The sequence below is a fragment of the Agelaius phoeniceus genome, unplaced genomic scaffold (assembly GCF_051311805.1).
Source record: "Agelaius phoeniceus isolate bAgePho1 unplaced genomic scaffold, bAgePho1.hap1 Scaffold_184, whole genome shotgun sequence".
In the NCBI taxonomy this organism is placed as follows: domain Eukaryota; kingdom Metazoa; phylum Chordata; class Aves; order Passeriformes; family Icteridae; genus Agelaius; species Agelaius phoeniceus.
In genome coordinates, this window is record NW_027509892.1 from 117,191 (window position 1) to 140,435 (window position 23,245).

Consider the following 23,245-nt stretch of genomic DNA (forward strand, 5'->3'; position numbering starts at 1 on the left):
TACATTTGTAAAACAAAAGTCCCCCAAACCAAAGCAACTTTAATTTACCTCAAAAAAATTATTCCCAACTGAAGAATAAACGCATAGAGCCTCATTCGATCAAAATAAAAATACCACCCAGAAATAAACACAAAGCCGAAAGAGAAACGTAACCATTGACAAGATCTCCCAAATGATCCGTCACAATAAAACGTACACTACAATCAAACAAACCAAAGAAATAAAAGCCCTGGAAGACGAGAAACACAAACGCAATTAGAGAGATTTTAAAAACCCCGCCGCTATTAACGACACGACGCCACCTCGAACCCACCGAAACAAACGCTACACGCCCACGCTAATAAAAGCCACGGCGACAGAATTAAAATCCGAGCCGCTGCTTCACGCAACGACCCGTAGAAACCATTGCACGCCTTTAAAAACAGAATAGCCCGGCAAAAAAAATATCCGACTACGGAACTCGATTCAAACCAAACCTTTATCGTCACCACCCGAAGAACCGAGAACCGTACCGGTCAGGAAGAACGCCATAGCCCTTAGCGCACACCCACTGCGACCAGAACAAACCCGTGCGATCGATCCCTACAAAGCACCTCCGAACCACGACACCCAAGAACTTGCGGCAGCCCAACCGCGCGCTGCCGGCCCCGGACGGAGCGCGGCTCCCGGCGGCAAAGCGGCTCCTCCGGCGGCTGCTCCGGCGCGCAGGGGCGGCGCCGCCCCGGAGACCCCCCCGCCCCCGCCCGCTCCCCCTGCCCGGGGGGCCCCGGCGGCGCCCGAGCCCCGCGCCCGGAGCGGACAGAGCGGCCGGCACCGGCCGGGCCGGCGCAGCAGCGCCCGCGCCGCCTCTGCCGCCCTTGGCCGGCCCGGCGCCAGCTGCCCTCGGCTCCGCACGGCGGCTCGCACCGGCAAAGCGGCTCCGCCGCTGCCGCGCCAAATTCCCCGTGCGCCTCGGCACCCGCCCGGCCCGGGCCGGCAGCGCTCCCGAGCGGCAACGCTCCGGCCCGGGCCGCGGCCACAAGAAGCGCCCTCAAATGCAGCGGCACAGCCCGACTGCAGCCCTGCAAACGCCGCCAGAGCTGCGGCTTCCCGCAACTCAACCCCGAAACTGACGCCGCGGGCGGCGCTCACCTCGCTTCAACAAGGGCAAAGAAATGGCTTCTCCCCTTCAAGTTCATCCCCTAGGAGAGCAGAAAAGAAGGGGCTTTCCTCCAATGAAATCCTTCAAGCCATGTGCAAGGGGGGATTTTGACCTCCATTCAAACCCTTGCTAAGGAGGGACACCAGCGCTGTCCCCTCCATTTAAACCTTAGGATGATGAAAATGGGCTGGCTACCTTCAAATCAAAGCCATCCGATGACAACAATACTTTGCCCATTCCCGTTCAAATGGAACGCAGGGATTCCCTGTCACCCCTGGGATACCCCTAACAGCCGGGAAAAGGCAGCTTTTCCTTCAATCGACATCCTTGGAACCGCAAGCGAAAGCGGATCCCCCCTAGTTCAAACACAGACAATATTAGGAGAGTAGCTGCTTGCCTCTCCTTCATTTCTTTTGTCTTCACAAGCTCCCTTTTTGTTCCTGGGGAAGCGGGGAGGGGGGACTGCCAAGATCCAATTGAAAAGGGAAAGGACCAAAGTCCCCGCTCCAAATCCACACGCCCTCAGCCGTTCGGCTGCTGCTTCCCGGCGCAAAGATTCGTCCCTCGGCACCTCCTTGAAGCGATGCTCCGCGGATCCAAGCGCGTATCCAGGTGTTCGCCCAGACGCTGCGAGAAGCTCTCGCAGTCCTTCCATGAGACAGCCCCGGGAGCCCCCCCGTGAACCCCTCTACTCAGCAGCTCCATGCAAAAGGCAGCTGAGGCGAAGCCTCCCCCTAAAACAGCCTCGCACCCCCCCCCCCCCGGCAGGAGCCGGCCCCTCATCATCCTCACAGCTCACACCTGGGGCTGCTCCGAGCCCCCCATCATCCTCACAGCTCACACCTGGCGCTGATGCCGCTCTCCAACAGCGCCTCTCCCCGTCCAGCACACAGCCCGCTTCTCACAGACACAGAGCCAACAGAAATCTGCTCCGGGTGCTGGCTTTTCTGAGTCCGTCTGCTTCCACAATTCAGACACGGACGTGCGCTGATGGCACTGAGGGAAAGCTTTCCAGTGCACAAAACTGTCATTCTGGTAGCGCGCTTTGAGACGCCTTCAGAAAAAGCAGAATCAGCGCCGCCTCCTAAGAGCCCTGCTGAGGAACCCCGCCCTCCTTGGGACACCCAATGCAGCAGAGCTCGAAAAACGAGGGCAAAAGTCAAGCTTGGAGTGGAAAAAGACAATAGAAATACAGCAGCCTTTCAAGAAAGCCTTCACACAGTAATAGTGGGAGCCGGTCACGTTTCTTCTTTCCTTGCTCTCTGGAATGACATCAATACGAAGTAAAAAACCCACACGAAACACAAGGCAGAGCTGGGATTTTACACGTCTTCCTTTTGGCTCTCGGGATGACAAGCGCCTCTTCCGGGACTGCGACACGCTTTGGGCGCTGGCAGAGAACGGAGGCAAAAGGTGCCAGAGAGCCCTTTCTATCGCCTTCAGCCCCTGCAGCTGTTCTGAGGGTTCCAGGGCACAGCTCGGTCCGTTCCTAGATCAAAACCTCACGGCAATATCTTCAGAACTACTACCCATCTCCAGTCGGAACCTTCTACATTCCTGTAAACAAATGAGTGCATAGAGAGGGCTTCTCCCCAGCTGAGTTTAGAGACCAATTCCTATTCTTTAGCAATACCTAGAAAACCGAATGCCTTGCCAGGTTTTAGCATCCTACACCCACTCACCCCTCCCTGTGCATTTGGTGGCAGCTTTGGGTCCCTCCGGGGGACGGCACCCAGCGTGACCCCCGCCCCTCGCCCGCCCCCCACCTGCTCCTGCACCGCCGTGGGGCTCCCTCTCCCGGGCACCTTGGGGTGCCCCCAACGGCATCAGAGCCCCGAGTCTTCACCCCGCCTTTCCCTGACCCCCAAAGAAGGCTCCGAACGAATCCGACTGCCCCGGACAGCAGCGCAGCGCTTCCCCCAAGCCCTTCCCACACGTGCATGGCCCCAGCAAGGGATTCTGCTGCAACAAGAAAGGGGGGGCAGCCCCCAGAAGGCTTGAGGTTCCTGCCCAGCCTCGCTGTCACGGGCCAGGGGCAGCGAGAGAGGGAGCGGCACAGACGGCGGGGACGGCCCGGCACGGAGCGGGGGCCGCTCTTAGCGCGATGCCGGCAAAGCCGCAGCTCCGGCGCTGTCGGCCGCGCTGCTTGAGCGGCACGGGGGGATCCGCCGAGAGCCTCCGGCCCCGCGCGGGGACTCCCGCAAGGGCCCAGGGGCGCCGGGCTCCGGCCCTCGGGGCTTTATTCTCCGGCAGCCCGAGCCCCGCGGCTGCGGGGCAAAGAAGGAAAGGGGGCACGGGAAGAGAGGAGCGAGAGCAGGGCACGACAAAGGGCGGCGAGGGAGCTCGGGCTGTGCAGGAAAGCGGCACGGGAAGGGAAAGCCCGGGACGAGGGTACACGGAGGCTGGGCAGAGGAAGGAGACAGGGGGAACAGAAGGGAGTAGCGGGCTAGGGACAGGACAGGAAGGAGCCGGCTTTGCGGGGGGAGAGGGAATGGGGGAAAGGGAGCGAGAGAAGGCGAAGACGGGGAGAAGGAAGGAGGGCTAGAGAGAGGGACAGGCGGGGAAGCCTCCCAGAGCCCCGGCTGCACCCCGAGCCCGGCCCGGCGCCTCGCCCTACCCGGGATGCTGCGGCGCTCGGCGGAGCTCGGCTCGCTCCGGAGACGCTCGGCTCGAGTCGGCTCTTGGCGCCTCAACTCGGCTCTTGGCGCCTGCATTCGCCTCTTCGGCTCCGCTCGCCTCGCCTCGGCTCCCCGACGGCGGGCGGGCAAGCGCCGCCGCCTCCCGTTCAGCTCGCCCGGCTCGGGGCTCTCCCGCTGCCGCGTCCCGCGGGTGGCCCGGCCACGGCGCGGACACGACCGGGAGCGCGGGCTCGGGCAGGAGCTCATTAGGCTGGGAGCGCACTGGCGCTAAGCAGCGCGCACGAGAGCAGCAGGCTCGCTTCGCCTGAGCTCGGCTCGCTTCGCTTCAGGCAGCCTCGGAAGCCTCGCCTCGGTTCGCTCGAGGCCCTCAGGGTCGGCCGCTCTCGCCTTGCTTCGGCCGAGCTCGTGCGATTCCCCCGAAGGCGGCGGCGTTCGGTTGTGTTTTTAGAAATAGCCTCCTCTATCGATTGGATCTCTCTACAGTTAGATTTATATTTCTAGACTACGTCTATTAATCCAAACAAAAGCCCCATCTCTAACCAAATAAATACACGAAAACACCTTCTTTTAAACGGTATCGAAATATTTTTATACTTTGTGTAATTATACTCACATTTATATTTATCGTTTCTTTTGATGCAATCTATTAATAATTATCTATAATATCTATAAAATTCTAGACATGTATTTAAAGTATTATCTATATTATGTATCGTATCTACTGCTGCAACTGATTTTTTCTTCTAGTTTTAAACTTTATCTGTATGTATTTATGATATCTTTCTAGACTTAGATTTCTACCTTCATATTCTTTGTATTTATCATTTTTATCATCAAAACCCTGCCTATTGACAAGTTAAAAAAACCGCTTTCTTTAACGATCTAAAAAATATTTTTATATTTATAATTTTCATATTTCTATTTATAATTTGCTCTCTAGTACGTGATAACATACCTGCTCCTGCACCGCAGTGGGGCTCCCTCTCCTGGGCACCTCGGGGTGCCCCCAGGGGCATCAGAGCCCCGCGTCTTCACCCCCCCTTCACCCCCCCCCCCCCCCCCCCCCCCCCCCTTTTCCTCTAGTTAGAAACTACACTGGAACTTTTTTCTGGAAACAAAGACATGACCTAAATCCTCTCCCCATGTCCTAGACAGACAGATGTTCAGTTCTTAGTTGACTGGGCAGCAGTTTCTTCAATAGAATGATAAACAATATGGAAAGGTTTTAGCTACAAGCAAATAGGCAAATCGGAACAAGGTCCTGGTGGCCAGCCACTGCAGTTCTTTTGAAGCAATTTTTTAAACAATCAAATACTGATACCACAAAAAATAAAGCAAAAAGCTGACTACTGGCTAAGAAAGAAGGAAAAATTAACTTTTGACGACAACAACAACATTCCAAGGACACAGGCTTTTTTCCAATCTCAGACCTTATTACTACTACCTCTCTTGGGAATTCTCATCGTGGATCCCAAAAGGAATAAATCCCTCAGCGTGTCCTAAAGCACCAAGGAGCTACCTACAAGTGAAGGTGGCTACTTTCAGTGCAGACACAGCTGATGACACAGCAGTAGCACAGTTCCGTGCTGCACAGGGATAATACTGTCTCCTCTTCTCCAGCAGCTGACTCTCTCCTGCCATGGCTTCTGTAAATGCATCAGAGCACGACCTTAAACACAAACAGGCAAGAAAACACCATCCGAAGTCTTTCATTAAGCAGTACAAGAAGGGTTCCAAGCAGAGACCAACAGAATTTCAAGGAAGCAGTATGCAATTAAACCCCCTCAGACTCGTTCAAGTAGCCGGCAAAATGGAACCATTCAGAAACGACAAAGAAAACCCCCCCAAGTATTTATACAGGAGTCCTTAATGTCAGGGTTTGATGACAAGGGGATGACAGGTTATGTTCAGATAAGATGAATGTTTATTTGGATCTATAAATAAACTTCTCTCGTGGTCCTTTGCCAAAAAATAGAACCTACAAGTGAACACCTACACCTGCCTCAAGAGACCTAACGAGCCCCTGGCAGCCACCGGCATCAAAGCGCAGTGGATGTTTCTAATCCAGGCTAAGGAGAACAATATCACCTTTTGTTCTCTCCAGTTTGTTTCCTCTGCAGTCCTAGTTGCTTCTTATGATTTTTACAGTCTCTGTATCTTCTCGGGCAGCGCTGAGTCTGACGACCGGGATACGAGAGTCCTTCCCTGCCCTACGGAGAGAACCAGGAAAAAAAGTTCAAAAAAGAACAGGGCAGTTTGAAGTTAATACCTCCGACGAGAAGCAGCACCCGACAAACAGAGCAACGGTGAACAAAGCGTGACACCTCCCTGGGGACAGAAGACTTACAAACTCTCCGGGATTTACAATTCTAGTAACCAAGCCCTTCAGCACAGCAGCCAAGTGTCCCATTAGGTGGTGCTGCACCAAAGCACGATCCGAGAGGTTCCAAAGAGTGAAATGCACGTTACTGTCCAAAGACGTAAAATCATGCAAAATAACAAAACTACAATAGATCTAAACTACAGGGCAAGAGTACAAGTGTTAGCTTGAGGAGCTGGAACCATCCAGGTGAGCAACTGCTAACCGGATCCTCAACAGACTTTGAGGAACCCTTCAGGATACAGAAGGGTTTTCCCCAGAAATTGCACAGGCCGAGTTTTGATAGAAGTGCACTTGCCAGATGCTCAGAAACGTCACCCATCCTCCTCCGGGTGTCCTGAGAGAGCTGCGAATGGCTCTCACCTGGTTTGAGCTGGTTCTGTAAGGGCTCAGGCTGAATTTCACCAGATGCAACCAAACTGGGCAACACCCAGTGGGACAGAAGGAACCCAAAGCTTGTTTTACCCAAAGCTTGGGTAAGCAGAGCTCCAGCAAATACTGAGGAAACGGACAGAACGGGGTAACAAATAATAAACATACCTTTTTTTTTTTTTTTTTTTTTTTTCTTTTCAGATGAGCAAAACAATTAAGGAGAAGGTGAAAACCTCACCATGACTGAACATTTCATCACCTGTAAGCTGACCATCCTTAGCATAGAGGACTCCAAATTTAAAATTCACCGATCCCAGGAAAATAAAACCAAATATTATTTGGTAAACAGTCAAACAGAAGACATAAAAATTTGTTTCCTCTAATCTTTGCATACATCCTACACGTTAGAACATACATTTTATACCATCTCCTACTACACAATAATTTACCTTTAAACTTTGATAGTATAGCATAAAATCATTAACTTAGACGGGTGATCAATTATTATTAAATTGGTGCTTCAAGTTATTTTTGCTGTCAGGTTCAAAAAAACATGACTTCTTTTTACTGTAACGAGCAATTGATTTAGAAGTCATCAAAAGCCCATCCAAATACAAAGCCGCATTCACCGGACGGGTCTGTGAGCAAGAAGTAGTTAGGCTTGTACTCACCTCTTGCCCTTCAAGAACCAATAAATCCTGTCAACAAAAACAGCATCTTTAGCCCCCTCCTATTAAAGATTCTACAAGGATGATGGTTTTATTGGTGTTTAGAAGTTTGGATTTGAAATGGCCAGTTCAATGGATAAAGAGACAGTTTAAGTAGTATTAGATTATTATTATTATTCTTATTAGCTACTGGAAGAAACAAACCAGTAGGATCTATACTTAATTACTTCTATTTCCAGGAAATCATAAAGAAAAAGAACCAAACCAAAAAAAGTCACTTCCTACCTTTTGTATCTCAGGATGAAAAATGTCTCTTGGGCTCTTCTCCAGTTTCTCCAGACTCCTGGCACTGAAATGCAAATGAACGAGTGCTTTATAGGAGGGCAAGTGCACATTCCAACCCCGAACCCCCAACCGATGGCAGTTACAGCGCTTACAAAATGAATCCTTCCCAGAGCCTCTGGGAAATGGAACGGTTTGTGCAACTGCCATTTCTTCCCCAAAATACTAACTCCCAACACTTCCTAAACTGAGTTTGCATTTTAGAAACAGAAATTAGGGAGACTCAGGGTGGAGATCAGGTTGAAATTGATTTCCTTCTAAAGCACAGGGGCTCTGTTCCATCACCCTTCACTTTGGCTCCACACGGAATCACAGGGAGCATTTTAGGAGGGCTCAAGAACCAATTCTATTTCTCTCTTTTTTCTAGTGCTCTCTCTTCCTAAATAATTCAAGGCAAGTCAAATGAAAAAGGACAAGTTCAGCAGCAAATTCACACTTTTTCCCTTCGTCTGCTCAAGAACAGGCTTTAAAACCACTTCTTGCTGCCTTCAACGGTCAAGACTTGCAAAACGGTTTCGCAAGTTTGATAGGTTTATCATAAAAACCACAGAACGCAAGCTCTGAATGACAGGAAAAGGTACACAGGCAAATATCTCAGCTGATGGTGGCTTATTTGTAAACACAGACCTTAACGGAGATTGCACGGAGAATGTTTCAGTGGGACTCGAAGGGAAAAATATTTTCTGAGTACCCTGTAAACAAGAAAAGCTAGGATATATTACAGGACATACCCACGTGTTCTGCATATTCAAATAGGATTATCAATAAAAACATTTAAGAAGGAAGAAAACCAAGGTAATTTTACTCAGCTATATTTACTGCCGATTTAGAGGAAAAAAAACAAAAAAAAAAAAGTGAACCAGAAACGCCTACAGTAGAACTTTAAAACAATTGCTTGGATAAAAGCAGCTCATGGAACATGAAGTAGAAAAAAAGCGAAACCAGTATCAGACCTGCCTATTTTCTTACCATTGCACAAGAAAATCCGACAAGCGGTAGAAAGTCACTGCCTAAAACCGATCCTAGGATGTAACCGAGAACAATGGAGGCATTTGCTAATCTAAACGGAAACCTTTTCCGGACCCTAGTGTCAAATCACACGTTTTGTCTCTCAGCAGCTCGAGGCTGGAGAGCATTTCCCCTGGGGGTCGGGAGGGCAGGGGCACAAGGGGCTGAGTTTGCCGATCGCACCTGTGCCATCAGAAGGATCCTGCCCGGCGCTCCTTGCGCTCGCCATTCTCCGGGCCATCGCTGTGTTTTACTGCTCAGCGATGCCGCTCCATCTGTTTGCGTGGAAGGAAGAGCCACGAGCACTGAGGCACTCAGCAGCCGTGTCATGCCAGCGATGTCGAGCGCTCTCTGCTCGCAAGGCTGAGCACGCCGCGGAGCCGCCTCCGCAGCCGCTCGTCCGCCCCCGCCCGCAGCAGCGGCAGCGGCCCGAGGGAGACGGCTGCAGCTCGGCGGCTCCCGCGCCTCCGCCAGCCCGAGGGCAGCCGCCGCACAGTGACCGCGGCAGCGCCCGGCGCCGCTCGCCCGGGGCGGCTCCTGCAGCTCCCGGCCCGCGGCAGCAAAGCACCGCCTGGCGCTCCGCCATCGGCGGGCGGCAGCGCGCCCCGCCCGAGCTCAGCCCCCGCCACCGGGACCGCTGAGCGAGGCCGAGGCACCGGGCGGACGCCCCTTCCGCGCCGCTCGGCTCCGTGCGGGCGGCCGGACGGAGGCTTCGCCCCTCCGGCGTCGCTGCCGCGGCTCCGTCCCGCGTGGGACAGGCGCCGGGAGCTCCCCGCGCCCAGCCCGCTCCCCCGGCACGCGGCCGCCTCGGCCCGCCAGCCATTCATATGGCGCGTCGGCCGTTGCGTCAGACGCCGCGCTTTACGGCCGCAGGGCCTGCCGGGAGTTGGAGTCTCGGACTGACAGCCACCGCTCCGTTCTCCGCCACCGGGAGCGGCGCTCCCGCCAGGGGATCAAACGGCTCCTTCGCTCCTGGGCGCGGAAGCACCTTAGGCAGCACCGCCCCTCCCGAATGTCCTTTCTTTTCCACTCCTAATCTTTTTTCTTTTTTTCACTCTGTTTTTCACCCCCTTTTCCACTTTCGCGCTTTCTTTTTCACTCTCACCCTTTTCCTTTTTCATTTTTTTTCTTCCTTTCTCTTCCTCCTTTTTTTTTTCTTCCTTTCCTTTTTCCTTTTCTTTCTTTCGCTCTTTCTTTCTTTCTGTCTGTCTTTCTCTATTTCTTTCTTTCTCTCGCTCTCTTCCTGTCTCTCTCTTTCTTTCTTTCTGTCTGTCTTTCTCTATTTCTTTCTCTCTCTCTTTCTTTCTTTCTCTCGCTCTCTTCCTTTCTCTCTATTTCTTTCTTTCTGTCTCTCTTTCTGTCTCTCTTTCTTTCTTTCTCTCTGTCTCTCTGTCTCTCTCCCTTTCTCTCTCTCTCTGTCTCTCTTTCTTTATCTCTTTCTTTCGTTCTCACTGTCTCTCTTTCTGTCTCTCTCTCTCTGTCTCTCTTTCTTTCTCTCTCTTTCTTTCGTTCTCAGTCTCTCTTTCTGTCTCTCTCTCTCTGTCTCTCTTTCTTTCTCTCTCTTTCTTTCGTTCTCAGTCTCTCTTTCTGTCTCTCTCTCTCTCTGTCTCTCTTTCTTTCGTTCTCAGTCTCTCTTTCTGTCTCTCTCTCTCTCTGTCTCTCTTTCTTTCTTTCTCTCTTTCTCTCTCTCTCTTTCTTTCGTTCTCACTGTCTCTCTTTCTGTCTCTCTCTCTCTCTGTCTCTCTTTCTTCCTCTCTTTCTCTCTCTGTCTTTCTTTCGTTCTCACTGTCTCTCTTTCTGTCTCTCTCTCTCTGTCTCTCTTTCTTTCTCTCTCTTTCTTTCGTTCTCACTGTCTCTCTTTCTGTCTCTCTCTCTCTCTGTCTCTCTTTCTTTCTTTCTCTCTTTCTCTCTCTCTCTTTCGTTCTCACTGTCTCTCTTTCTGTCTCTCTCTCTCTCTGTCTCTCTTTCTTTCTTTCTCTCTTTCTCTCTCTCTCTTTCGTTCTCACTGTCTCTCTTTCTGTCTCTCTCTCTGTCTCTCTTTCTTCCTCTCTTTCTCTCTCTCTCTTTCGTTCTCACTGTCTCTCTTTCTGTCTCTCTCTCTCTGTGTCTCTTTCTTTCCTTCTCTCTTTCTCTCTCTCTCTTTCGTTCTCACTGTCTCTCTTTCTGTCTCTCTCTCTCTGTGTCTCTTTCTTTCCTTCTCTCTTTCTCTCTCTCTCTTTCGTTCTCACTGTCTCTCTTTCTGTCTCTCTCTCTCTGTGTCTCTTTCTTTCCTTCTCTCTTTCTCTCTCTCTCTTTCGTTCTCACTGTCTCTCTTTCTGTCTCTCTCTCTCTGTGTCTCTTTCTTTCCTTCTCTCTTTCTCTCTCTCTCTTTCGTTCTCACTGTCTCTCTTTCTGTCTCTCTCTCTCTGTGTCTCTTTCTTTCCTTCTCTCTTTCTCTCTCTCTCTTTCGTTCTCACTGTCTCTCTTTCTGTCTCTCTCTCTCTGTCTCTCTTTCTTTCCTTCTCTCTTTCTCTCTCTCTCTTTCGTTCTCACTGTCTCTCTTTCTGTCTCTCTCTCTCTGTGTCTCTTTCTTTCCTTCTCTCTTTCTCTCTCTCTCTTTCGTTCTCACTGTCTCTCTTTCTGTCTCTCTCTCTCTGTGTCTCTTTCTTTCTCTCTTTCTCTCTCTCTCTTTCGTTCTCACTGTCTCTCTTTCTGTCTCTCTCTCTCTGTGTCTCTTTCTTTCTCTCTTTCTCTCTCTCTCTTTCGTTCTCACTGTCTCTCTTTCTGTCTCTCTCTCTCTGTGTCTCTTTCTTTCTTTCTCTCTTTCTCTCTCTCTCTTTCGTTCTCACTGTCTCTCTTTCTGTCTCTCTCTCTCTGTGTCTCTTTCTTTCCTTCTCTCTTTCTCTCTCTCTCTTTCGTTCTCACTGTCTCTCTTTCTGTCTCTCTCTCTCTGTGTCTCTTTCTTTCCTTCTCTCTTTCTCTCTCTCTCTTTCGTTCTCACTGTCTCTCTTTCTGTCTCTCTCTCTCTGTGTCTCTTTCTTTCCTTCTCTCTTTCTCTCTCTCTCTTTCGTTCTCACTGTCTCTCTTTCTGTCTCTCTCTCTCTGTGTCTCTTTCTTTCCTTCTCTCTTTCTCTCTCTCTCTTTCGTTCTCACTGTCTCTCTTTCTGTCTCTCTCTCTGTGTCTCTTTCTTTCCTTCTCTCTTTCTCTCTCTCTCTTTCGTTCTCACTGTCTCTCTTTCTGTCTCTCTCTCTCTGTGTCTCTTTCTTTCTTTCTCTCTTTCTCTCTCTCTCTTTCGTTCTCACTGTCTCTCTTTCTGTCTCTCTCTCTCTGTCTCTCTTTCTTTCTCTCTTTCTCTCTCTCTCTTTCGTTCTCACTGTCTCTCTTTCTGTCTCTCTCTCTCTGTCTCTCTTTCTTTCTTTCTCTCTTTCTCTCTCTCTCTTTCGTTCTCACTGTCTCTCTTTCTGTCTCTCTCTCTCTGTCTCTCTTTCTTTCTCTCTTTCTCTCTCTCTCTTTCGTTCTCACTGTCTCTCTTTCTGTCTCTCTCTCTCTGTCTCTCTTTCTTTCTCTCTTTCTCTCTTTCTCTTTCTTTCGTTCTCACTGTCTCTCTGTCTCTCTCTCTCTGTCTCTCTTTCTTTCTTTCTCTCTTTCTCTCTCTCTTTCTGTCTCTCTCTCTCTCTGTCTCTCTTTCTTTCTTTCTTTCTCTCTGTCTCTCTCTTTCTTTCTCTCTGTCTCTCTCTGTCTCTCTTTCTTTCTTTCTCTCTCTCTTTCTTTCTTTCTCTCTGTCTCGCTTTCTGTCTCTCTCTCTCTCTTTCTTTCTCTCTCTCTCTTTCTTTCTTTCTCTCTGTCTCTTTCTTTCCTTCTTTCTTTCCTTCTTTCTTTCTCTCTTTCTCTCTTTCTCTCTCTCTCTTTCTTTCTTTCTCTCTTTCTTTCCCTGTATTTCTAATCTGGGATTTCCATTCTGGCTTTAGGATAAAAAAGCAGCAGTAGAAACGTTCAGGCTACCGGGGAGTGCAAAAAACCCCAAAACGGTAATGATTTTAGGAAAACTATTTCCTCCATGGGAGCCTGAAATTTTCTACAGCTGCAGGTGACATCGAGCTTTTATTTCTTCTTCTAGATAGTTTATACTTAATACTCTATTTATACAGCGCCCCCTGCCGTCTTCATGGGCGCACTGCAGGCACAGCGCCCTTTGCCGCCTGCATGGGCGCACTGCCGGCACAGCGCCCCCTGCCGTCTGCATGGGCGAACTGCAGGCAGAGTGCCGCCGAATGACGTCACCTCGTCGACACGGCGCCCCGCCCCGGCCCCGCCCCCAGCGCCCCTTGGAAAGACCCCAAGGCGTAGCCGTTTTGCCAGCTGCCTGATCAAAATGCCGACACCCACCTCGAGCCCTAGAAACGATTTCCCGCGACGCCGAACCCTGCAGGCGAATCGGAATGCCATCATCGCAATTGAAACGCCACAGAAAAGCTCGTCGGGGCCGCGCCGGCATCGGTGTTCCGTGCAGGCATTCCGGATAGACACACCGCCGGGGGCCCTCCGTTCTTCCGCCCTTTTGAGAAGGTCAAACAAACTCCGCCACGCGCCACGCCCAAGAGGGCTGCCTGGCGGCGGCGCCGGGCTGCAGTACCGCGCTCTGCCCACAAGGCGGCAGCACTGCCGCCCACCCCAGCCGGGGGCGCCGCGCGCCTTGGGCCTGCGGGCGGCCAAGGCGGCAAAAAGGAACAGGGGCGATCCCCCCCAGAAGCTGCTCTGAAATAAATGCCCCAAAACAACCAGGAAGAAGAAAAAAATCCTCCTGCCTCTAACCTAATAGGATAAAAAAAAAAAAAAACCAAAAACACCAAACCAAACCCAAACCCAACAATTTCTTTTAAAAAATACGTAAATATTTTTTAAAATAGTTTTTCATATTAATATTCACCTTTCTATTTATAATGCGTATTGATGTATATTTATACATTTCTATTTATAAATAAATTTCTATTCTATATTACATCTCTCCCTAGTACTTAAATTTATTTCTCTATTTTTATACATATTTTTACATAGTAAGTATATATTTGTTAGGATTTTTGCTTCTGTAACGTTTACATTATTTAAAATAATTCCCCTGCCCCTACCCGGATAAAAGCCAAAAAGAACCCCCTTTAATTTCGACTGCATTTAAATTTGTAAAAAAATTTTTTTTTTTCATCTTTATATCCACATTTATATTTCAAATGTATATTGATGTGTAATGTTTATTTTTACATTTATAATTTCCGATTTTTTATAAGTTTATATTCTATTTTACATCTGTTCCTATTTCTTCTATTTATTGACATCTTTTTATTCCTATCTTTCTATATTTCATCTATATTTCTGTGTTAGGATTTTTACTTCTGTAACTCTTCCATTATTTAAAATAAAACCCCTGCCTCTACCCAAATTCAAGCCAAAAAGAACCCCTTTCTTTTCAACTCTATTTCAATCTTTTTTAAAATTGTATCTTTCAGGTTCATGTTCACATTGACATTTAAACTGTATATCAATGTATACTCTTATTTGTATTCTATATTACATCCCTTCCTATTATTTCTATTTCCTTAGGTTTTATATTTATATCTTGATTATCTATCTCAATATTTAGAAACAGGTAAGAGTAATATCTATGTTCATATTATTTCAAATAAAAACCCTGCCTCTAACCCAAGAAGAGCCCAAAAAACCCCAACCCTTTCTTTTAGACAATATTTGAATAGATTTTACCCCTAGGTTTTCCTATTGATAGTCACATTTCTATTTATAATGTGTATTGCTTACTGATCCATTTCTCTTTATCAATGTCAATTTATAAATCAATTGATATTCTATATTCCATCTATTCCGAGGACTTATTTCTATATTTTTATACGTATTTTGATTCATTGATTATCTATTTCTGCCTTCAGATTTTCACTTCTGGAACACTTGTGTTATTTCAAATAAAACCCCTGCCTCTACTCAAACAAAAGCCAAAAAATTCCCTTTCTTTCCAACTATATTTACATCTTCTTCTATTTCTATTCCCATTTCTCATTTATATTGCCACATAAGGTCATTTCTATTCTATACTACAACTCTTCATATTACTGACATAGATTTAGATTTCAATTTCTATCCATAGTTTCGTCATTTCTCTTTCTAGACTTATGATAGATTTCTATCTTAAGATTCACATTTCTATAATACTTCTATTCTTTCAAATAAAACCCCTGCCTCTAACCAAACAAAAACCAAAGACACCCCTTTATCTAAACCATATTTAAAACTCTAAAAATCATCTCATTTTTCATCATTCTCTTCACATTTACTTTTATAATTTTTATTTATTACATTTGTAGGTATTATACATACTAGAGAGAATACCTTTTAATAGAATAATAGATATATAGTATTTTTATATCCTAGATATTCTTTTACTTCTATTTCTTTATATTCAATATTTAGAGAGATCGGTATACGCGTTATATATTTGGAGATCTGGATTTTTATTTTTATATTATTTCTATCTAGAAAAAAAACCCCAGCCTATAACCTAATAAAAAAAATCCCAAAAAATCCCCAATTCCTTTTAACTCTATCTAAATATTTTTATATTTACAACCGATCTTTATATATCTTTGTATACATATATAATAGACTATCGTTTCTATAGATTAGCATCTGTTACAATAATATACTATATAGTATAGTTTTATGTGTTTATCTATTTGTTTTCTATATTTATGTTTACCACTATCATTTTATATTTGTTTTTATATTGATATTTATTTCTACTTTAATTAATCTATATATTAGACCGTATCAATTCATTAACCCAACGCATCAGAACCACACAAATACCGCGCCTTCGGCAGCACCGGTACGCAGCCCACGCTCATCCCATCGCAGCGTATCCAAACCAAACCTATTTCTAGGACTAACAGAACAAAGACCCCACAACATTTAACCCTAAGAAAAACTCAAATCAACCGAACTGTCAAGACATTTGAAATCCCACTATAACTAGCCCAAAAGCTCCGTACATTCTCATCATAAACTTCCTCCTCAACCAATGGCTCAAAACCCCAAAAAACTCAGATACACATGGAAAATGACAGAACTGCTAGTCAAAACAAACACCCGTGAAAAATTAAATCCAACCAACTCACTAAACTCAAAACCCTACAACTGACCCTAAACATTACTAAAAAAAGCCCCCAAAGCTCTACCTTGAGGCTAACTCACAAATAATAACCAATCATCTAGAAAGGTTATCTTCCAAATTTTAAAACAACTCATTAAAAGCATGAAAATAAAAAAAATCGAAACTATTAAAATACTAAGAAATATCACTACCCAAATTGAAAGACACATTGCCTCTAGAAACCCACCGTCTACAAACGCCCCTGTCCCCCAAAAGAAAACCAGAAACAAAACAGCAAAGCAGAAAGAAATCGGAACTTAGGAACGCTAAAACCAGAACGTTCAAGAAGTTCCACCATATCCCTGATCGTACACCGACTACAAACAACGTGAAACGATACAAACAATTCTTAAAGACCGCCTTAAAACCACTACATTAAAAACCCTTTCAACAATTCAAAACTGCATTGAACAAAAGCCATCTCATAAATTAACACCCAAAACTCCAGCAGCCCAGCTGGCCCTACCAAATCTCTCTGTTGATACACACAGTAAACAAAACCAAAATCCCAGGAATACCTGTCAGAAGTCTAGGAAAGAAACCTCTTGAAATTTATCCTACCTCAAATACAAACCAACCCGTCCAGAAAGTTAGCTTCACTCAAAAAAACTATTTACACAGAGGTAATAAGACCAAGAAATAAAACAACACACCATATAACGAACCACCAACGAATACAACAGCGAAGGAAAAAAAAAAACCACTTTTTTTTCTTTTTTTTTTATTTCAACTAGCTTCCTTTATTAGCTAGAACCAAAGATTTTGCCAGGGCTGTAACAACAACAACAACTTCTTTTTCTTCTTCTCCTTCTGAAATGTCCCTTCTCCTTCCCAAATTCCTTACAACTTCTGCGTTTGAATCCAAGCCAAAAGCAAAATTCGTGCACTTGTGAGTCCGGTGCTCCTGTCAGATTCTCTGTCTCCCTCCACATCTTCTTACACTTTCAGTCTGAACGCTGTCCTGCCCTGATGAGTTTGACAGAAGAATTGGCACATGTTAAGAGAGCATTTCCCTCCCTCCCTCCCCAGAGCTGGTTTCCTTAGCGCATTTCAATCGATCCCAAGCCCGCAATGATGCGCGCTCTGCCGGAAAGGGGAAACACGTGCTAGTGAACAGCAGCTCAGAAACAATTCTTTTCTAATGTTACCTGCTCTACTTGACTGCTCGCTAACACAAGTCTCATTTTACCATTGCAGGGAGAAGGCTGTAGGAAAATGTCTGATGAGCAGCCACAAAAGGCCTCACTCCCTGCTACACAGCCTGCAACAACCTCGGCAGAGCGGAGCAGCCAAATCACCGCGCTCTCCTTGCCGTGGGCAAGGGTAGAAGATGACTGGGGGAGGCACATAAAAAGAAGGGAAACGCTCCTATAAATGCACAGCCATTTGCTTTCAGAAGCCCAGAGGTCAGGATCTTCTCTAGGAAGCCAGACGTGACATGATATTTCTAAGATTTTCTTCTTCATCGAAGGAAATGTACGTACATACCCACTCTTACAAACGTACCTACGGTTCTGGGGTTTTTTTTCTTCTGAAGCTCCAAGAATGATTTCCCACCTTGATTCATTCAGAAGAAACGGCCCCTGTGACTCAGGTCAGAAGGGCGGCCTGCGTTTTTGATCACGACAGCTTTTGGCTTTACCCTGTGAGCAGGAGCAGCCAGAGCTGAGGCTCAGCAGAGGCTGACCCCGGCCAGCCCCTTCCTCCCTTCCCTGTGTGTCACAATGACTTCCAGGCAGAAGGATGCAAAGCAGGTTTGTGTCTTTTCTCTTCAGTGCCAAGAGGTAAAAGATGTAGGCTTTGAAATAACTAATGACCCTCTCTTGGAACTCTCCCAAGGACAGTTTGAAAGCAAAGACAGAAGATTGCTGCTAAATCCATATGGGATAAGGATGAGAGCAGCAAGGATCCGAGGCCAGCAGCGTTGCCAGGCAGTGTCACGTCCCTGCCACCTTGTGACAAGGCACACAGCTGCAAAGCCCCAAAGCCTGCAAGCCCTGGAGCTGCCGCACGGATGGACCTGGTTCCCTTCCCAGGTGCCCAGAGGGACACCCGAGGGCAGGTGTCGTCCCCCGCCCCCCGAGGGCGCACCCAGAGCCCCGGGCAGGGACGGAGTCACTGACGGCTCTCTGGGGACGAGACCCTCCCTGCAGGTGACACCGGCTTGTCCTCTCCCTGTGGCACAGGGACCTCCAGGCTCTAGGACCAGCCTCATTTTGTCAGCATCCAGGTGCTGTGCTAGAGCCAGAGGGGTCAAGGCTTTCCAGAACCATAGGATCCGTAGGATCCTTGCGGTTGGAAAAGCCTTCTAAGGACATCGAGCCCAGCTGCTGCCCCCCCAAATCAGGTCCCTAAACACCACATCTTGACATCCTTGACATGTCTCCAGGCATGGGGACTTCCCTGGGCTCCTATGCCTGAGCACCCTTTCAGTGAAGAAATTTTCCCTCCAATCCAATCTAAGCCTTCCCTGCTGCAAGTTGAGGCCATTTCCTTTGGCCGTGTCACTTCTTACCTGGGAGACCTCGGTACTTCAACCTTACCTGCTCCTTCCCTAGGCGGTCTCTGGCTTGGCCGGAGGAGAGGAGGAACACTCCCACCACAGGAATGGCAGCTCAGGAGGTCCCACACCAAGGCCAGGGGGAGCAGCCGTCCTCGCCAGAGCTCGCACGTCCCTTCTTCTCAGAGATTGGCTCTGCTTTTCTTCCTGGGCAGATCTCTGCTGAGTGCTTCACAATTGCCTGTTTGGAGGAGGGGGGGAAAAGAGGTTAGCCAAGTTTTTTATCCAGACTTAGCTGCTGGCTTTGCCTCCTCCTGACTTCCTTCTGCTAAGAAAACAGCTGCCTTTGGACTTCTAGGGGCAACTTGCACGTCATGCCTGAAAAGGAACTACAGAAAAGCGCCTCATTTATAAAGCCTCAGCCAAGAAGACAGACAGCCATGGCAGGCACCAGGCCAGCTCTGCTCCTCCTTCAAGTTGTTCCCAAAGCTGCTGGAAGAACTGAAGGCTACTTTGGCCTTCCATTGCTCGGCTTGTCCCGAGAAAGAGCTTTGAGTGTTGTTACCCCTCCAGAAAGGAAGGGCCTTTCTGTCTCACACGCTCGGTGACACAAGGCTACGCAGCCTCTGCTCCAGGTGGGAAGGGCTTCCTTCCTCCTCTGGCACCCGGCTGGCACAGGGCACAGGTTGCTCAGAGGTCCTGGGGCTGCCCCATCGCTGCAAGTGTTCAAGGCCCGTCGGTGCTCTGCGATGAGGCTCTGAGCAAGCTGCTCGATGGAAGCACGTCCCTGCCCACGGCGGCAGCAGCCTTGGAATGAGGTGATCTTTAGAGCCCCTTGCAACCTGAATTCTTCCATGATTCTGGGAACTGAAAAAAGCGGGGAAAGAAATCTGTAAAGGTCACTAAATGCATCAAAGCACATCCCCAAGGATCCAATCCTCAGCAGCCCATGCAAGGCAAGGTCAGAGCTCTCTGCCCACCGAGGACACGGCAAGCAGCACGGACCTTTCTCCCACTCTCCAGCACGGAGAAGTGGGAAGCCAGAGGGAGTCCGTCTGTTTACAGACACCGGAGGGCGGCGGGACGGGGCGGGGCGGGACGGGGCGGGCGGTCTTACCTTGCAAAGCTGGCGGCAGAAAGGGCGGGCAGCGCCGCCGCCCCGCCGGGATTTTCCGGCCCGCCGTCGCTTCCGCCGCGCGAGAGGCGCGTGCGCGGGCTCCGGGGGGGTGCAGCCCCGTTCCCGTTCCGACAGCGTTCGCCCGCCCCCGCTCGCTGCCCCCGGCCCGCGGAGCGCTGCGACCGCGCCTCCGCCGCCCGCCGAAAGCGGCCCCGCCGGGCCGCGCCCCCCCCCCCGGCCATTCTTCTCAGCCATCGTGTCCCTTTTGCACTCCTGAACGTCTTTCACCCCTCCCGGCCATTTACCGAGCCCGCCCCGCCCGCCCCTCGCTCCCGCCCCGCCCGCCCCTCGCTCCCGCCCCGCCCCTCGCTCCCGCCCCTCGCCCTTGCCTCGCTCGGCAGCCGCGCCCTTGCCCCGCCCCCGGCAGCCAGCGGCGAGGGGCAGGGCGCTGGCTCGGGGGGCTGCAGTACCGGGCTCTGGCCACAGGGCGGCAGACTCCCGGGTCCGCGATATCCCCGCCCTTTTGGCCGCCATTTTCAGAAGGTCAAACAAACTCCCGCGACAGTGGTGACGCGCCACTCCCAACATGGCGGCCAAGAGAGGACCCCCCCCCCCCCCCCTCGGGCGAGAGAGGCGGTTACTCACATGCCGGTCAGAAACACGCCAAAATACGCCCGCCCGCGGCGCCGCTGACCACACAGCCCGTGTCGGGCACACCTAAAACGCCACAAAAATCCCGCCGGGGCTGCGCCGGCGTCGGTGTTCCGTGCAGGCAGTCCGCATAGACACACCGGGGTCCTCCGCTTTCCCGCCCTTTTCGCCGCCATTTTCAGAAGGTCAAACAAACTCCCGCGACAGTGGTGACGCGCCACTCCCAACATGGCAGCCAAGAGAGGACCCCCCCTCGGGCGAGAGAGGCGGTTACTCACATGCCGGTCAGAAACACGCCAAAATACGCCCGCCCGCGGCGCCTCTGACCACACAGCCCGTGTCGGGCACACCTGAAACGCAAGAGAAAATCCCGCCGGGGCCGCGCCGGCGTCGGTGTTCCGTGCAGGCAGTCCGCATAGACACACCGGGGTCCTCCTCTTTCCCGCCCTTTTCGCCGCCATTTTCAGAAGGTCAAACAAACTCCCGCGACAGTGGTGACGCGCCACTCCCAACATGGCGGCCGAGAGAGGACCCCTCGGGCGAGAGAGGCGGTTACTCACATGCCGGTCAGAAACACGCCAAAATACGCCCGCCCGCGGCGCCGCTGACCCCACAGCCCGTGTCGGGTACACCTAAAACGCCACAAAAATCCCGCCGGGGCTGCGCCGGCGTCGGTGTTCCGTGCAGGCAGTCCGCATAGACACACCGGGGTCCTCCGCTTTCCCGCCCTTTTCGCCGCCATTTTCAGAAGGTCAAACAAACTCCCGCGACAGTGGTGACGCGCCACTCCCAACATGGCAGCCAAGAGAGGACCCCCCTCGGGCGAGAGAGGCGGTTACTCACATGCCGGTCAGAAACACGCCAAAATACGCCCGCCCGCGGCGCCTCTGACCACACAGCCCGTGTCGGGCACACCTGAAACGCAAGAGAAAATCCCGCCGGGGCCGCGCCGGCGTCGGTGTTCCGTGCAGGCAGTCCGCATAGACACACCGGGGTCCTCCTCTTTCCCGCCCTTTTCGCCGCCATTTTCAGAAGGTCAAACAAACTCCCGCGACAGTGGTGACGCGCCACTCCCAACATGGCGGCCGAGAGAGGACCCCTCGGCCGAGAGAGGCGGTTACTCACATGCCGGTCAGAAACACGCCAAAATACGCCCGCCCGCGGCGCCGCTGACCCCACAGCCCGTGTCGGGTACACCTAAAACGCCACAAAAATCCCGCCGGGGCTGCGCCGGCGTCGGTGTTCCGTGCAGGCAGTCCGCATAGACACACCGGGGTCCTCCGCTTTCCCGCCCTTTTCGCCGCCATTTTCAGAAGGTCAAACAAACTCCGCCACGCGCCACGCTCAAGAGGGCTGCCTGGCGGCGGCGCCGGGCTGCAGTACCGCGCTCTGCCCACAAGGCGGCAGCACTGCCGCCCACCCCAGCCGGGGGCGCCGCGCGCCTTGCGCCTGCGGGCGGCCAAGGCGGCAAAAAAGAACAGGGGCCATCCCCCCCAAAAACTCCTCGAAAAATAAATGCCAAAAACCTGCCTCTTACCAAACAAGAACCAAATAAGCCCCCTTTCTTTCATGCCTTCTTGAAATAAATTTGATAGTTCTAGTTTTTCTAGTTCTATTCACACCCATATTTAGACCGGACAGTGATGTGTTACGTCGTTTATACCATCTATTATGCCTATTCCTATTATCTGTATTTATTCATACTTTGTGGTTGTAGCAATGTCATTATATATTGATTGTATATGTCTAGACTTCCATTTAGATTTCTATCATACTTTTATTCTTCCAAAAAAAATCCCATCTCTAACCAAACAAATACCAAAAAACCCTTCTTTTCAACTCTATTGAAATAGTTTTATATTTAGAGCTTGCATAATTATATTCACTTTTATAGTCACCGTTTATACTGTTGCATTCCATTCATCATTACATAGCACATATCTATTATTCACATCATATAGATAAATCATTATTTTTATCATGTACCAAATCTACTGCTACAACTTCTTTTTTCTAATATTTTCAATTTTTATATCCATCTTGATGTATTCATGAGATCTTTTTACAAGTAGATTTCTACCTTTCTATCATTTGTATTTGTAGTTTTTATAATAAAACCCCTGCTTTTGCCAAGTAAAAAACAAAACCATCCTTTCTTTTAAACTACTTTTAATAATGTTGTTGTATTTACAGTTACCATATCTATAATGTTTTACATATTATATCATAGCGATGTACTAGATTTATAGCTGTTTCCTATAATATACCATCATAAGATATATACGGTATCGCTTGTATTACGTGTTGTATGGATTTATGTCACTTTACATTTACAACCCTTTAGTAATTTGATATATATATATATCTGCATAGATTCGCAACACATTTCTAGATTTAAAATTTCCTTTGAGCTGTGTTTATATTTAGCATCTCTATTGATATATCTATCAACATACGCAATGATCTTTGAAAAATACAATATCTTATTGGAATAGATCATGACTTAAGTTACCTGTTAAATTTTAAATAGAGATCGAATAGATCAAAAAAAAAGTTTATTCCCATTTCTACACATCTACTCGTTTTGTTTAAAGATAGCTATCCTTAGAATTTTACATTTAAAATCCAATTCCTAAATGCAATGACAAAACAAACAGCATCGAATTCCCACCAATGTCTTCCAAAACCATCAAGATACCTCCACCAGCCAAACAACTGCCAGCGAAAAAAACACACAACACTCTTTTCACTAACAGTTCTCATCACATCAGAAAAATGGAACCAAACGAAAAGAAAACCCTGGAGAAACACACGCAGCAAATCACAAAAACCTCTAAAAAAACCCAAACCAACTCGCTCAACTCCAATCAGTGCCACTGACCCTGAACGTTATTTTAAAAACTAACCGAAGTTCTACATCTACGCTAACTCAAAGAATAAGCAATACTCTGTCAAAAGAACTTTAGAAAGCGAACTAATGAACGAAATAGAAAAAAACCAAAAAATCTCAACCACTAAAAAATAAGAAAATAACTACCCAAAAAAAAACCCCAAAAAAACCCTACCTAAAAAGACCCACCATATAAATACCCACGTTCCCAAAAATAAAACTGATCAATAACCACCAAATACGTCAAAGGACAACAAGAAACGAAAAGAAAAAAAAGAAAAAAAGAAAAAAAAAACCAAAAGAAAATACATTTGTAAAACAAAAGTCCCCCAAACCAAAGCAAC

The 23,245-nt window shown here is 48.7% G+C and overlaps 1 protein-coding gene across 1 annotated transcript in view; it reads right to left on the bottom strand.

Annotated features, from left to right (window-relative positions):
• The window catches only part of LOC129134156 (uncharacterized), a 91,622-nt gene extending 71,718 nt beyond the window's left edge, over positions 1-19,904 (bottom strand). The window contains exon 1 of the mRNA XM_077173133.1: positions 18,287-19,904. Coding sequence (XP_077029248.1) covers positions 18,752-19,894 — 1,143 coding nt within the window. The 5' untranslated portion in view covers positions 19,895-19,904 and the 3' untranslated portion in view covers positions 18,287-18,751. The remainder of the gene's footprint in view (positions 1-18,286) is intronic.
• Between the last annotated feature and the right edge of the window lie 3,341 nt (positions 19,905-23,245).